This window comes from Leuciscus leuciscus (genome assembly GCF_965113295.1).
Source record: "Leuciscus leuciscus genome assembly, chromosome: 10".
Classification (NCBI taxonomy): Eukaryota; Metazoa; Chordata; class Actinopteri; order Cypriniformes; family Leuciscidae; genus Leuciscus; species Leuciscus leuciscus.
The window spans coordinates 277,766-295,000 of record NC_138734.1 but is presented as its reverse complement, the minus strand read 5'-3'; the positions used below and the strand labels follow the sequence as shown (position 1 = coordinate 295,000).

The 17,235-nt window shown below is 41.7% G+C and overlaps 1 protein-coding gene across 3 annotated transcripts in view; it reads right to left on the bottom strand.

Moving 5' to 3' along the window:
* The window catches only part of LOC309507716 (fibulin-7), a 13,131-nt gene extending 1,067 nt beyond the window's left edge, over positions 1-12,064 (bottom strand). Inside the window, exons 1-8 of one of the 3 annotated variants that reach the window (XM_082182056.1) lie at positions 11,839-12,063; positions 9,543-9,702; positions 9,280-9,450; positions 7,038-7,163; positions 5,804-5,974; positions 5,340-5,477; positions 5,131-5,266; positions 1,930-2,332 (exon numbers count right to left, since the gene is read on the bottom strand). In XM_082182056.1, the coding sequence (XP_082038182.1) occupies positions 1,972-2,332; positions 5,131-5,266; positions 5,340-5,477; positions 5,804-5,974; positions 7,038-7,163; positions 9,280-9,450; positions 9,543-9,702; positions 11,839-11,934 (1,359 nt within the window). In that variant the 5' untranslated portion in view covers positions 11,935-12,063 and the 3' untranslated portion in view covers positions 1,930-1,971. Of the gene's footprint in view, positions 1-674; positions 2,333-5,130; positions 5,267-5,339; positions 5,478-5,803; positions 5,975-7,037; positions 7,164-9,279; positions 9,451-9,542; positions 9,703-11,838 lie in introns of those variants that run through there. The other 2 variants (XM_082182057.1, XM_082182055.1) reach the window with 2 other exon arrangements.
* Between the last annotated feature and the right edge of the window lie 5,171 nt (positions 12,065-17,235).

The following is a 17,235-nucleotide window of genomic DNA, read 5'->3' as shown; positions in this document are numbered from 1 at the left end:
AAGAGATCAGATGTGCTCCTACAGTGGTCACATTCAAATCCAGACTCAAAACACTTCTGTTTAGCTGTGCATTTACTGAATGAGCACTGTGCCGCTGTTCGTCCGACTGTTTGTACTGTACTGTATTTTACTCTATTTTTCTAAACTGTTTTAATTATTCTTATTTCTTTTAATTATTTTAATTTCTCCTATGTCAGCAGGGCATTTAGCCCGTAACTGTAAATGCCCACTCAGAAGGTGATAATGTGAAAGTGATTAATGTGGGTTTGAAAGTAGAACAGTATTTAAATGACGATATTAAAGTTTTCGTCTGAGAAAGAATGTGAACGCAGTGCTAAAGTGCTAAAGAAAGTGAAAAGAACGTGTGAGTAAATGAGGGAGAAAAGAAAGTTAAAGGAAAGTTGATAGATGGAAGTCGTAAGAAGATTGAAGGTTAAAAGAAGGTTGAAAGATTTAAGTCTTAAGGGAATCCTTTGAAAGAAAGATCTATAATAAATATTCTTTTTTATTTTTTAAAAGTACTGTATTTTATTTTATTTTTCTAAACTGTTTTAATTATTCTTATTTCTTTTCATTATTTTAATTTCTTCTATGTAAAGCACTTTGAATTGCCATTGTGTATGAAATGTGCTATATAAATAAACTTGCCTTGCCTTGCCTTGCCTTGCCTACTCAGTGATTTTTGTATGATCAACTCTGGAAGTATTCCTTCATTCAAAAAACTTATTTTTATCTAAGACTGGAGATTGCATAGGAAAGTAAAGTGAGTGAAAGCAATTGGGACATTGTTTAATTTGTATCATCTTTACTCTTTATCTGGTGTCGTGCCACAGACCTAATTTAAATATTATGCAGGAAACAGAAGTGCAATCAGTTATCCAGAGACAGAGGCTACTTAATGTGAACAAATGTAAATGCGCCATGTCCTGATTGGCTAATGACCCGATCCCGGTGATCGCATGTTAATGCCAAGTGTAAACGCAGCCAATGACGCACACAACAACACACAGGACAACAGGGGATTATGGTCCCACTTGTATTAATTATTTTGTAATGCACAACTAAATTCATCATTATATGAACATGTCTGGCTATAAGCAAAGTAATATTAGGTTATGACTCTACCAGACCAGTTCTGATCCTCTAATTTGATTGGTCCAGTAATATGTGAGTGAAACCCAGAGAGGAGCTGTGAGAAACTCTCTACTCACAGACACTGTTTTAATGTGTTGTATGATGACAATAGCCACGTTTCCATTACAGATTTGCGCACAACTTTTGCGATAATTTCTAAATGGCAATTAAAAACTATTGTGCAATGACGGCGTTTCCATTAACCGATGTTATGCAACTAAAACGTCATTTTTTCCTCTCACGATAAGTCATTCCAAAAATCATGGCAACGGACGTTGGTACAGTAGGTTCACATATATCCCAGCCCTGACATTTGTGTTAATGGAAGGAGACGTATGTGTGTTATCCAAGCATTAATGGCAAGGAAAGACCCTTATTCTTGTGAGCGGCTCATATGAGGAGTTTCTGGGAGTTTCTCCCTCAGATCTGCTTCAAGGTCTTGATTTAGAATCCAGTATTCACATAATTATTTGGTCTTTTATGAGTTTAAAGAACTCGGTCTCGTCTTCTGTCCAGACACACCGCACCGTCTACCTCAGGTGACTGTCAGTACGCAGCAACTGTTTACATTGCAGTTTTGCGAAATATTCCTCTTTCAAATTGCCTGAAAAACCACCGCGATATATGGGAGTTTTTGCGAAATTAACGTGTTTCCATTGGGCGTATTTTCAATGCACAATTTCAATGTGCGCAATTTGAAGCGTAATGGAAACGCGGCTAATCAAAGTTGAGACTTTGGCTCTTTTTTTGGGACATTTGTTTGGTGGAGAATCTATGCAAGAATGCACAAACTACCTAGCCAGATTTCTTCTTGATATTAACTTCTGTAGCTTGACTCTAAAACTCATATGGTGAGACAAAGATGGTGATTTTGGTGATGTATCGGCCCAGCAGTTCTCCGCGCTCCAGCTCGCTCATCTCCACCTGCAGGTCCAGTGTGGCCGGGCCCAGAACCGGACGGGTCAGCAGGAGTTCCCCCGTCTGACGGTCTGAGCGCCTCATGGTGAAGAACCGGCGAGCTCGTCCTCCCAGCAGAGCGAACCTCAGCGAGTCTCCGATCATCCTCACGGCGGAGACCCGGAACACTACCCGAGGAGCCGAGAGCCCGGACACCACCGACAAGTGATGGTGAGACACAGAGACGGGCGTCTGAGAGCAGGTCCTGCTGGACCCGAGGCAGGGGTTCCTCTCGCAACGCCTGAGAGCACAACAACACTTTCACAGGTTTCTTTGTTTTAAAGGGATAATTCACCCAAAATAATAATAATAATAATAATAACAAATTTTATTTATATCGCACTTTACATCAATTCAATGACCTCAAAGTGCTACAATGCAAAACAGAGTAAAAACAGAAACATTAAAATAAAAAATTTTGCCATAAAAGGCTTTTCTAAAAAAAAAAAAAAATTAGCCCATGATTTACTCACCCTCAAGTCATCCTAGTGTATGTCATTCTTCTTTCAGACGAATACGATCGATGTTTTTACAAGATTACAAGCTTTATAATGCCAGTGAATGGCTGTATGTTTTTTGAAGTCCATCAAAGTGCATCTATCCATGATAAAAGTGCATCTATCCATGATAAAAGTGCATATATCCATGATAAAAGTGCATCTATCCATGATAAAAGTGCTCCACAGCCACAGGCTCCGGCAGGTTAATAAAGGCCTTCTGAAGCGAAGCCATGCGTTTGTGTATGAAAAATATCCATATCCGTATGTTTTTTGAAGTCCATCAAAGTGCATCTATCCATGATAAAAGTCCATCTATCCATGATTAAAGTGTTTCTATCCATGATAAAAGTGCATCTATCCATCATAAAAGTGCATCTATCCATCATAAAAGTGCATCTATCCATCATAAAAGTGCATCTGTCCATCATAAAAGTGCATCTATCCATCATAAAAGTGAATCTGTCCATCTTAAAAGTGCATCTGTCCATCATAAAAGTGCATCTATCCATGATAAAAGTGCATCTATCCATGATAAAAGTGCATCTGTCCATCTTAAAAGTGCATCTGTCCATCATAAAAGTGCATCTATCCATCATAAAAGTGCATCTATCCATCATAAAAGTGAATCTATCCATCATAAAAGTGCATCTGTCCATCTTAAAAGTGCATCTGTCCATCATAAAAGTGCATCTATCCATGATAAAAGTGAATCTATCCATCATAAAAGTGCATCTATCCATCATAAAAGTGCATCTGTCCATCTTAAAAGTGCCTCTGTCCATCATAAAAGTGCATCTATCCATGATAAAAGTGCATCTATCCATGATAAAAGTGCATCTGTCCATCATAAAAGTGCATCTATCCATCATAAAAGTGCATCTATCCATGATAAAAGTGCATCTATCCATCATAAAAGTGCATCTATCCATGATAAAAGTGCATCTGTCCGTGATAAAAGTGCATCTATCCATCATAAAAGTGCATCTATCCATGGTAAAAGTGCATCTATTCATCATAAAAGTGCATCTATCCATCATAAAAGTGCATCTATCCATGATAAAAGTTCTTCTATCCATGATAAAAGTGCTTCTATCCATCATAAAAGTGCATCTATCCATCATAAAAGTCCTCTATGCTGTGGCTTGCTGGAGCAGCAGCATTACTGAGAGGGACATGAAAAAGTTGGATAAGGTGATCAAGAAATCCAGCTCTGTCCTGGGCTGTCCGCTGGACTCAGTGAGGGAGGTAGGAGACAGAAGGGTCTTGGCTAAATTGACAGCTATGCTGACCCATGAGTCCCACCCACTGCACTATACTCTGTCAGCCCTGGAGAGTAGCTTCAGTGACAGGCTGCGCCATCCCCGCTGTGTGAGGGAGAGATACCGCAGATCTTTCCTACCAGCGGCCGTCAGACTGTACAACGAACACTGTTGACTTTGGACTATTTTATTTTATTTTATTATTTTTATATTTATATTTATATCACATGTCCCATATAGTGTGCTATACCTGACTTCTGTGCACTGATCTTCTAACTGTACATTTATCTATTCTGTCCTGTCTTATTGTTGCAAACCGTAATTTCCCCATTGTGGGACAAATAAAGGTTTTTCTTATCTTATCTTATCTTATAAAAGTGCATCTATCCATAATAAAAGTGCATCTATCCATCATTAAAGGGATACTCCACCGTTTTTTCATATTAAACTATGTTATTCCCTTATCTAAGACGAGTTGATAAATACCTCTCTCATCTCAGTGTGTGCACTTAATTGCTCTGGCGCGCAGCGACACTTTGATAGCACTTAGCTTAGCCCAGTATATTCAATGGTATCTAACAGCAATGAATTTAGAAGTGACCAAACACATCAATGTTTTCCCTATTTAAAAACAGTTACACGAGTAGTTATACGACCAAGTAGGGTGACACAAAATTAAACGTGGCGCTTTTCTAAGCGGGTTAAAAAGGATAACTACAATGTATGGCGGAATAGCACTTTTGGGAATACTTCGACTCGGCGCAGTAAAAAGTCATGCCTGATCCTCTTCCTCTCACTTCTGTCAATAATGATGAACTTTGATGGACTTCAAAAAACATACGGCCATTCACTGCCATTATAAAGCTTGAAAGAGCCAAGATATTTTTTTTATATAACTCCGATTGTGTTCGTCTGAAAGAAGAATGTCATATACACCTAGGATGACTCGAGGGTCAGTAAATCATGGGCTAATTAAAATTTTTGGGTGAACTATCCCAAACTAACTAACTAACTAAAAAGGGATGGTTCGGAGTAAAATCAACCTTTGGTCCTTTGCACCATGACCTCGAGCCGAACACCCCCCCCCCCCCAGAAGCCTTTTTTCCTTTGGTTGAACATTATTAAAGTTAGAGCTTATTTAGAGAAATCAGCCGGATGGCTTATGGGAAAAAAGGCGTCTGGGGGGGTGTTCGGCTCGAGGCCATGGTGCAAAGGACCCTAGATTGATTTTACTCCAAACCGTCCCTTTAAATAAAGATGCTTCGTAGACTGTTGCTTACGTTGGAGAGGTTTTGGCGTAGCTGGCGTTCCTCATCTGTGGACACTCCACTGTAACACACTGAAAACCCCCGTAGGTGTTGATGCAGAGCTGGTCACGTGTGCAGTTGTTCTGTCTGGATCCACACTCGTCGATATCTGGAAGGAAAAACAGGATCAGAATCGAGACTGTAGTGTTTCCCAAGTGCATCTTTTGCTGTTACTGAATGACCTTTGCAGTTCCGTCCATCACGGGTCAGGTTGTAACCGGCAGGACAGGAGCATCTGTATCCACCGGCAGTGTTAACACAAGTGTGTAAGCAGAGACGGCCCGCCTGCCCCATGTGGAACAGCTTACACTCATCTATGTCTAGGAGAAAACATACAGGAACGAGCAGGTTGAAACAAACACGTCATTGGACGGAAGAAGAGTATTTGTGTCCCTAGTGGAAAGATCAGCATCGCTGGTCCCAAAGACAGAGACCAAAACCATCACAAGCTGGTGAAGAATAAAGTGGCCATGACTAATAGAAATGGGGTGTTTGCCATCGAAGACCCGTCACGAAATAACGGGAGAGATTGAGTTTTAAGCTTGACCAGTACGGGTCTCTTTAGATGGGATTTCAATCTTTGACCAGTAATAAACAGTGTCTTCCTTGAGCGTGTTTGGTGACAGTGATGGCTGAAGAAGCGCACCTGTGCACACGCTGTTATCTCGACCGGAGATGGAGAACCCCAGCTCACAGGTGCAGTGTGTCGTTCCCTGGATCTGACTACACCTGGGCTGGCGGAGGAAAGCGGACGAGTGGGACTCAGGGAAGGAGGAGGCTTCGCCATCAGGGGACGTGTTCATTACGTTCACAAAAACTGCAGAGAGAATCCGATTTCAAGAGCAGGTAAAGTGTCAGACAATCCTCAGATTTCAGCATGAAGCCTGGTTTATGCTCAACACATCTCAATGCACATGCAAAGAGTGTATAGAAATAATGTTTAATAATGTCAAACAGAATAATGTCAAAAGTTCTCACCGAGAATATATTCAAGCAATACACTCTGACAATTTTACTAAGACAAATGCAAGTTCTTGTACGAGTAAAAACACCTCTTGAGTGCCATGAGCTATTGCTTGCTGTCTTGAAACCGTCACAGAACCTTTTTTTTAACAATCGAATTAAAATTGCAGCTGTTTGTCAAAGCATGTATATCAGGAACAAGTGCGTCTGATTGCACAATATTTTGTAATTTTACTGGAATGTCAGATTCTGTGGATGAGTGTTTGGACTTTGCAGAACTGCTGCTTGATGGGAAAAGGACTTCGACCGGGATCCGCCACTGACTAGAGGGAATGTTCATTAATAATTAAATAATTAAATAAAAATGTGTTTTTGTGCAAGTACTCAAACAAACAACAACTTGCGAAAGCAAACACTTTTGGGATTTTTAAATATCCTTTAATTAATAAGTGTGATCTAAGGTGAAGGTTTATAATGTTTCTACAGCCCTGATCCCAGATGAAGGACTACTGAACATGCCCAAATATACTCTCTAACGGCCTCTGTTTGAGGGGTGTGAACGGATGCTAGCCATATGTGATGTGACGGGATCATATTTCACCTTTGATTGATCAGCAGACATATCTTGAGGTGTATTTTGGCATGTGGAGATTGAACATAAACTGTAATTTGATTTTCAAGGGTTTAACACAACATTTTACAGTTTTGCCAAATTTCACTGGCTATATTTTGAGAGCTGGTTAAGGGAGGATAAATATGTTTCTGTTACAGCAGTTTTGGTGTTTAAACACCAACATTTACTGATGTTTAAACATGTGTGTCTCTTATTCATCTGAGGTTCAGAAGTTTATTCTTTGATAGGCCTGGTAACATCTTTTTATGGCAAAAATGGGGCTTCTGATGAAATGCAAACCAACATGTGGGCGTTGGAGAGTCGCAGGACGGTCCAGCCCAGCCCTGGGCACAGAAACAGCTGAATCCATTCACCTCGTCTCTACAGGTTCCTCCGTTGGCACAAGGTGATGACAGACACTCGTCGATATCTTAGAGAGGAGAGAAAGACAGTGAGGATTCAGAGTCTATAAGCAAAACCATAACCGAGAAGGTAAAGTTGCTGTAAGCCATGTAATTCGGTCAGATTCTTCTTTAGCGCTGTCACAGAGATGTGTGTTTCCTCACTGCATCCGCTTCAGTGATTCTCCCTTCGAATGAACGAAGTCTTGATGCTACACAATATGATGACATTCTACACTATTCTGTGCTTCAGCAGTTTGGAGAAGGTCTTTATCTGCTCCAGCATGTCAACGTCTCTGAGCACAAGACAAGTTCATATACATGTGCTTTAAGTCTGGTGTAGAAGAACTGGGCTGATCTGCCCAAAGCCCAGAGAATCTCACCAAACACCTTCAGGATCAACTGGACAACCAGCCCTTGACCTCACTGAGCGTGTCTGAACGGAGCAAATCTTTGTTCAACATCTAGTGGAAGAATGGAAGCTGTAAAGCAGTAAAGACAGGAATTCATGCTTTTGAATTGAAATAATCAACAGTCAGACCTCACTCGTCTCATCATCACTCACTCATCGCTCATCTCAATGGTGTTCAGGGGTCAGGTCTGGGCTTTGTGTAGTAAGCCGTGTCTATATGGACCTCGTTTTGTGCACAACAGAATTAACATGTTGGAAAAGCAAAGACTCTCCACAATCTGCTGCAACAAAGTTGAAATCACAGAATGCTGAATTCTAGACCGCTGGAATGGACGGTCCACGTGCTTTTGTTCATCTTTTGTATCTGTCAGGTAGTGGCAACATTTTGTCCATTGAAAACATGCTTACAGCACCTTTAAATACAAATGTAAAGAGTTATATAAAATTACAGAGTATGTCATTCGAGAAGTTTACAGGTTTTCAAGAGAAAACTTCTCTAGAGTGGAACAGAAAGATAGTTGTGATGACCAAGAAGATGGAAGGTTTCCACCAGCCGTTTTTGAAAGATCTTAAACTCTAGGGTTCACACAAGGGACGTACAAACTACTACTCAGTCTGTAAAACTCAGTAATTAAAGGGTATTTAAATAGATTATCCCCCAAAAATAACACTTCTGTCATTATTTCCTCACCCTCATGTCATTCCAAAGACTTTTTAGCTTTTACTTTTTGTCTATTCAATAAATGTTAACCTTAACCAGTCCTTTGTGTTTTGCAGAAGAAAGATATGCATACAGGTTTGGAACAACATAAGGTTGAGTAAATGACAGTCTAATGACTATCAGTATCACAATATTATTTTGCACCATGTGTACTTTACACTAAACGTACAGTGAGTTACTGAATCTAAGCACTCCTTAAACTCGTGCTGTTCCTCAATGCGATGACTGACATCAAGCAGAAGGGTTGAAAAGCTGTAGACGTCAGTTCACTGTTCCTTCTGGTTACCAGTTATTTAAATTTCCATGGATTATATATCCAACATGAATAATATATAGCATACTGAAATATGCCAAATCACATCTAATAATATCCACCTGCAAACACAACCAATCAAGTACTGCATTTACTCACCGCAAACGCTCAGTGGTTTTCTAGTCTCAGAAGGGAACACACTGTTAAGATCCTGATCTTCTTCATGTCCTTCATTGCCTGCGTCGTCTTTGACCGATCATTACCACATATGCACACTAAAGTTAAGTCTACTTACCTGCATCTATGTGTTAAACAGGGGTTCGGGTCTGGTCTTATAGGTTAGTCAAGTTCTTACAAGACTCTGTAAATCATTTCTGTTAGGACTTCACTTTGTGTTGACATGCTGGAAGAGAAAAGGACCTCCACTAAAGCACAGAGTTCTCTAGAATGACATTCTAGAGCATCAAGATGTTTTCAGTGGAGTTACTTCAATAGCCAAACATGTTAATTAGAAGCAGGTGTATCGCAAACATTTGGCCAAATAGTGTATTTCAACTTGAAATGGCATTTAGACATTATTTTTCTGATAGAATCTTTCACATATTTTTACAACTTCATAAAATACCAAGAGGAAAATGCACCTGGTTTCCTAGAAAGAGCCATGTTTCAGCCACAGACTGAGACGACTGCCCCTCAGAGACAGGTGGCACTGAGGAGGCTTTAGATGGACTGAACAAAGGAGTGTTTAAGTGCGGACACCTTTGCAGACGGCCTGATGTCCACTCCAGCTGAGCGAGTCTTTACACTGTCTCGTCTCGGAGCCCAGCAGCTCGAAGCCCGGGTCACAGATGAAGTGCACTTCATGGCCAGCGAACAGAGTCTTCCCCAGCTTTCTGCCGTTCACAGGAGGCTCCAGCTCAGGGCAAGTGACTGTGGAAGACAACAACAAACAGTGTGCACGCTTTACACTAAATGAAGCATGTGTGCCTCATGTTATTCAGGTTGAACTGTCATTTACTTACAGTTCTTTGGTTTAGCGGGCCGGCGTGCAACACTGTCATGCAGGAGGTCGAGTTTCTTCCTCAAAGTACGAAGACTCTGCAAGTATGAAGATTCCTGTGATGAAAGCAGTTTGTGAACCTGTTGAATTGAGTTCTGTAGGTCTCGCTTACCGGGACAGTCCTAAAAAAACACATGCATATTACCATCACAGACGCAGAATTGACTGTTTTTGCATAACATGTTCAGATCCACACGGTAGCATCCAGTATAGTAAAACAGGCTGTCGTGGCTAAAAGAGATCAGGCATTATATTTCATAAAGAATCCACTAGTGCAAGCGACCCGGCGCCCGGTGTCTGTGGAATCAGATTCAGAACCGGACCTCTGCTTAACATAGCGAAGAAACATCATCAAGATTAGCCCGTTTTACGACCCAAGCGAGTTTAGAAAGGACTAAACTTTATTCACTCTTAAACAGACAAATAAGGCCTTTTTATTCCTATGCATCATATGACCACTTGAGAATGAATGGAAATGTGTAAACATGATATGTTAGTTTGTAATATTTTGCCTGTGTATTAAGACAAACTGTAGAACTACTTGGTTACTCAGGATTTCAGGTGAACTGTGTTTGCTGTATTTTCCCTGAATGTTACTGTGCGTTACTAACTCCTGTAACTCTGCTCAGAGTAATATTATAAGAATATTGAAACGTTTACCCATAACCTCCCTCACCTCCTGTTTAAACATCCCTGTCTAAGAACACAAAGGTTCAGATTCAGGTTCAGGTCTCAGCATCAACCCGGTTCTGTGTCTCATCAATACAACTTCCAGCAAAGATCCACTAAAGCCTCAACAAACGGCATCAGGACATTCTCTTTTAAACGATCGAGAAGTCAAGTATAAAGCTTAGTCTGATTAAGTGATGATGACCTAATTAAGTAAGCAGACAGTAGGCTACTAATACTCTAATGACTGCTAGTTGACATGTAGTTGCACAGTTACTCATAGTAAAATATCTAAAATGGACCATCAACATAGTCCATAGTCCAACCCACAAATTTCAAAATGGTCATAACGTTACACAGGCTGTCCAGTTTTCAAAACATTGCATTGTGCATTCATTGTCTGTATGAACATTACTTTAATCTCCTTCAATGACATTAATCATAAATATTAGCAAAAAACTACAGTATAGGTAAAAAGTGAAGCACATTAAAACTTTAGCTGCAGTGTTCCTCGCTTGGCTTACTGTAAAAAGGAAAACAAAGGATTGATAACTCCTTATATATTTCCATCAACCGTCTCTAGTAGATTTATTTGTCCACAGGTTCTCATTACAAGGACCTGCATACATAGAGTAATGACAAATCTGAAAACATGGTCTGGAAAAGTGGTATATAGGACCCTAGAAAGAGTGTCTGAATGATGAAGAAATATTAGATTCCTATAATGTCTTCCAGTTGGTTCATGTTCCACAGTAACTGGTGTCAATGGATCTCGTTATCACGAAAGTTTCTTGATCTAAGCATGAAATATTGCTTGTTTTTTTCCTTAAAACGACAAAGATTGTATTTCCTTTTATTGTTTCTTTTTGACTTATGTAAGCAGGATAAATATTTGGACTTCTTGAAAAGCGTCTGGTTAACTGAGAGAGCTCAGTGTTGGAGACGCATTAGTAGTGGTGGGCAGTAACAGAAGCTGTGGATGTTCGGGGTAACAGTGTTCTCTTTAAGAGTACATCAAAACATTCCATGTTGTTTATCCTCAAATCCCTCTGAATAGAGTGGTTGTGTAGTGCAATAGTCACACAGTAAGCCACAGTCTATCAGACTGAAAGACTTTTCACAATTTTATTTGAAGATTTTATGTCAAAGATAAGATATATGGACTCATTTTTGTATATTTTATCATACAAGAATAAACCTGGACTGTTGCCGCTGTTAGGCTTCCTACTAATTCAGATAAAATCAGATGCATTTACAATAAAAGATACTTTTGCAGTAGCTTATGAATAATTTGATACCATCATCTCGTTCTGCATTATAATAATAAAAGAGTTGCCAGAATACAATGACATACACATGCGTTTAGCTTTAACCCTTGACCTACTCTGAATGAACTCCTTTGTACTGAAACGTGACTTGAGCAATTGAATTTAACTGTGTCTTGTCCTGAGACAGGTCTGTTAGTCGGCTTACAGCAAATATCATAGTGAACTCCTACTCTTTGCTCTTTTTCAGGTTACAGAATCTTGAATTACACAAAAATAAAGCACTAATTTTCTGTTATTTATGGAATACTTAATATAACTCACCTGAGCCAGCATTGTATAACCCTGACAGATAAATATTGAAAGGAGTATAGAGTATCTTCGGTTCATCGTCTTCATTGAATCGTTGAGTGGATACATTAATTATGTTAATAAATGCCTTTGTGTAGTGGATTCTGTCAAGAAAATGCTGCGTGTCTGTTTCTGTAGAGCTCCAAATTCGTGACCGGCTCAGCTTTGAAACACCCTCAGAATGAGACTGCTGCTGCAAGAGGACTTTTCTGAAAGCAAGCACTGGATTTCCCCCATAAATCGCAGGTCAGTTGGTGTATTTACTGGGTGGACAGAAGTTGTGAAATCAGTTTCTTTACTTGTGTTTCGCATTGTTAGAGTTAACTTCTAAAAAGATTCATTAGGCTATTCAGGCCCACAGTAAGAAATTACTGGGAGAGATAGAAAATGTACACGCATCTGTAAATAATAATAAATAAATAAAAAATTGAGGATTAATTACTTTTAGAGAACACAACGATAGCGCATCTGATTCCAGATCAGAAGATTGCGTGTTCAAGGGCCTCACTTATAAAACTTTGCGTAGGATTTGCGTCAGAAGTGGCGTACGGATGAAACATAGGACGTGCGTACGCACAGAAATATTCTGATTTATAAAACCGTGCGCACGCACATCCTACGCAGTTTTCCCTTAATAAATCAATTCTAAATGTAGCGCAGCTTTTGCGGCTTCATGTCACGCCCATAGTTGCCCATAAATAGTCTGTGAAACGCCCACGAGTTAATATTCATCGATTGCGAAATCATGGCAAACACTGAGAGGAAAACCAAGAAACGTAACTTCACTCAATGTGAAGTAGAAATTATCGTTGGCGAGGTGGAAAAGAGGAGTAAAATGTTGTTTGGAGGGAACGTTCTGGGAACATAAAATTGTTAGCTGGGTTACTAATGCCAAAAAGGCACTTGAGTGGCAAAAGGTTGCAGACGCCGTTAATGCTGCAGCCTCACAACCTCGGACCGTGGCCGAAATAAAAAAGAAATGGTCGGACATCAAAGTCGATGCAAAACAGCGTCTAGCGCTCCATCGCCAGAGTGTGTCTGCCACGGGTGGGGGAAAGGGGACACCGGAGCTGACCCCTCTGTATGAGAGACTGGCGGCAATTATTGGGGAATCCCTATTAAGTGGAGTGGTGAATGAGGCGGAGGGGGACACTAGCCGCGTTTCCATTAGCCTACCCTTCAAATTGCGCGAATTGAAAATGCGCTTAATGGAAACACGTCAATTTCGCTCGCATGAGGAGGTTTATCAGGAAATTCGAAAAAGGAATATTTCGCAAAACTGCAATGGAAACAGTTTTTGCGCATTTACAGGTCACCTGACGTAGATGACGCGGTGTGTTTGGACAGAATACGAGACAGAGTTCTTTATTAAATTCATAAAAGACAAAAGAATGACAGAAATACTGGATTCTAAACCTCAAAGAAATGCCACAATCAAGACCTCGAAGCAGAAATGAGTGAGAAACACCCAGAAAGCTCTAGGCCGAAGCCGCAGGCCCTCAAAGAGCAGCGCCGCAGATTCAGTACCGGTCGGCCAGCCTACGCTCTCAACCCCGTTGGCTGAACTCCGCGAGTGCTCCGCTCCGTGGTTAAATTTCGCATCGCATTCAGTTGTTCAGTTATAATGAGGGGAACACGTTTTAAATGGTGTCGGTCCAAATTATTTTCTGTCATTAACGCGCTGCTTTCTTGTGGCTAAAACTCACAAGTAGGCCTACAGTAGCTCGCTCGCGGCCTCGTGCATTACGTGCTGAACGCATGCGCTCAGAATCTTCAATCTAACTTATATCGTTAACGATGTCCTGCAATTTATCTGCATAAATCGCGTAGAAACTTAGTTATAGCATAAACGTTTTTATATATGGGTACAAGCAATGTGCTTCACACCAATAGTTTAGTGATCCTTAAATGAAACAAAATTAAACAAACACAAAGTGCCTAAACTAAATTCATGCAAAGCGTCGTCTTTTACGTAAGCTGTCTCCTTAGAAACGAGCAACAGATAAACGAACAATCGTTATCTAAATCAGAGTTTACTTTGACGTTGTTAATCATCAAACGTTCAATAATTGATCTTTCAGCCCTGCACAGTTTGGCTAAGCTCTGGATTCCAAACGCAGGTTAAAACCATGGGTTCAGCCTCATCGAATCCTGGCCATTAATTTGAACACAGTTGATCTCCAGTCCTCACGGCAAAAAATAAATAAATGGGACTTTCGGATCTCGTCCACCTCTCAGACAGTCAATATCATTCTAAGCAAACTGTTATCTGTGCTCGGCCACTTAAACAACAGAAATGCATAATCCTGCAAGGATTTCATCTCTAACTTCCTCTTCATCGCGTCTTAGATTAACGCACAAAAAGATGACCATCGGCTCTCCAAGCCCCACTCTCCTCCTCCCTTTGCTCATCCACACACTGCAGGAGCTCATTTCCTGGTTTCATGTTACTCTGGCTATTTTTTCCTCTGCCATAGCAGTGATGTTTCCTCTGCTCCCACAGGTTCTCTGTAACTCTGGCTATTTGCTCCATTGCCGCAGCAGTGATGTTTTCTTCTGCTACCACAGGTTTTATCTTACTCCGGCTTTTTCTCCATTGCCGCAACAGTGATGTCTCCTCTGCTCCCGCAGGAGCTCTGTTCCCTTAGCTATCTTGTTTACTGCCACTGCAGTGTCTCCCCTGCTCCCACAGGATTTATGTTTCTCTCGCTATTTTTCTCCCCTACCACAGCTATGATGTCTCCTCTGCTCCTGCAGGTTTTCTGTTACTCCGGCTATTTTCTCCACTGCCACAGCAGTGATGTCTCCTCTGCTCCCACAGGTTTTCTATTACTCCGGCTATTTTCTCCCCTGCCACAGCTGTGATGTCTCCTCTGCTCCTGCAGGTTTTCTGTTACTCCGGCTATTTTCTCCACTGCCACAGCAGTGATGTCTCCTCTGCTCCTGCAGGAACTGTTTCTCCGGCTAATTCTCCACTGCCACAGCAGTGATGTCTCCTCTGCTCCCGCAGGTTTTCTGTTACTCTGGCTATTTTCTCCCCTGCCACAGCTGTGATGTCTCCTCTGCTCCTGCAGGTTTTCTGTTACTCCGGCTATTTTCTCCACTGCCACAGCAGTGATGTCTCCTCTGCTCCTGCAGGAACTGTTTCTCCGGCTAATTCTCCACTGCCACAGCAGTGATGTCTCCTCTGCTCCCGCAGGTTTTCTGTTACTCTGGCTATTTTCTCCCCTGCCACAGCAGTGATGTCTCCTCTGCTCCTGCAGGAACTGTTTCTCCGGCTAAGTCTCCACTGCCACAGCAGTGATGTCTCCTCTGCTCCCGCAGGTTTTCTGTTTCTCCAGCTAATTCTCCACTGCCACAGCAGTGATGTCTCCTCTGCTCCCGCAGGTTTTCTGTTACTCCGGCTATTTTCTCCACTGCCACAGCACTGATGTCTCCTCTGCTCCCGCAGGAACTCTATTTCTCTGGCTAATTTTCTATACTGCTGTAACAAGGCTGTCTCCTCTGCTCCCGCAGGAGCCCTGTTTCTTTAGCTAATCTTGTTTACTGCCACTGCTGTGATGTCTCCTCTGCTCCCGCAGGAACTCTATTTCCCTGACTAATTTTCTATACTGCTGTAACAAGGCTGTCTCCTGCTCCTGCAAGAGCTCTGTTTCTCTGGCTAATTCTCTACTGCCACAGCGGTAAGGTTTTCCTTTGCTCTCATGGGTTTTCTGTTACTGGCTATTTTCTCCCCTGCCACAGCAGCAATGTCTCCGCTCCTGCAGGAACTGTTTCTCCGGCTAATTTTCTACTACCACAGCAATGAGGTTCCTTTGCTCCCTCAGGATTTCTGTTACTCTAGCTACTTTCTCCACTGCCGCAGTAGTGATGTCTCCTATGCTCCCGCAAGCTCTGTTTCTCTGGTTAATTCTCTACTGCCAGCAGTGAGGTTTCCTTTGCTCCCACAGGATTTGTTACTCCAGTTTCTCCATTTTCTCTACTGCTAGCAGGGATGTGTCTGCTCCAGCAGGAGCACTGTTTCTCCGGCTAATCTCATCTTCTGCTACAGCCTTTCTCCGTCCAGCGAGCTTCGGTCTCCCAGATGATGCACTGTAGCATGCATCTAAGTTTTCTCTTCTGTCCAGCGAGCATTGGTCTCCCAGCGGACACTGCATGCATCTATGTTTTCTCTTCTCTGCAAGCATCGGTCTAACAGCGGAGGCAGTCCTTCCGTCTAACCTCATAGACCGCCCAAATAATTCCAAACGCGAATTCTTCTCGCCGCTCGGACACCTAAACCATGCTATACACATAATTCCGCAAGGCCGCCCTTTCATCACGCACCTCCTCACCCTAAGTTTATGGATAACTTACTCTAATCAGTGGAATGGCTTAACCTTTTTCTACGATTACATCTCTCTCCCCCTCGATTTAGCTCCTTTCAATTGTCGTCACGGCTTTCCCAGGGGGGAAAGTGGTCAACTAACAGAATCCTGGTCCATCACGACAAACTAAACTATGCACTGCATCAACAAAGGTCGTTCTTACTCACCTGCGTTAATTGCCACTCCTCAGATGCCTCATCTGGAACTCCGCTTGATCAGTTCGTAATAACTGCCAAACACGTTCCAGGAGCACAAAATCAAATCGCTGACTCTCTCCCATTACTCTTTCCAGAAATTCAGGAAGTTGGTGCCAGAAGCATAAAAAGCTTAATAGAGCTATCTAACCAGCATTCAGTTTTCAATAAATTTAGTCTACGGTAAGCCCGCCCCCGTCATAAATAAATCTCAAACATCCCTGCTCATTAAAGGATTCAAGAACTTATCCCACTCGTCCGGATACCAGTCAATCTATTGCAATTGACATACTCACCAATGTATTCCAACACTCCGTCTCGCATACCATTCCACCAACTCCGTCTGCACACTGGAAGCACGTCTGTCCTAGCTGTCTTTGGTTTTCTCCACCGCTCCGAATTGGCTATCACATCTAACGTCGACTCAAATACCCATCCTTCAATCTCAGATTTACAGATTGTAGATATCGAAACCACATTTTCTTCATTAAATAAGTAGTAAACTGATTGAGCAAAAAGGTCACTTCGTTATATTTTCAATCCGCCAACCCCCATCCAACTGTACCACTCTCGTTTGATTTACTGCAGTATAAACGTTCAATGTTCAAATCCCTACTCGGCCCACATCAGAAGCGTTCAAAACCTACATCAGATCCAGCCGCTTCCACATCAAAACGCTCACCAAGCCATTATTAAATCATTAATTTCCATCACCTGCTCCATCCATTGTCACTCGCAGTACCAGTACCAAGTTCCAACCCATTTCCAGTATCATTTGGTTCGCTGCGTTCAAGCTCGATACAATAAAC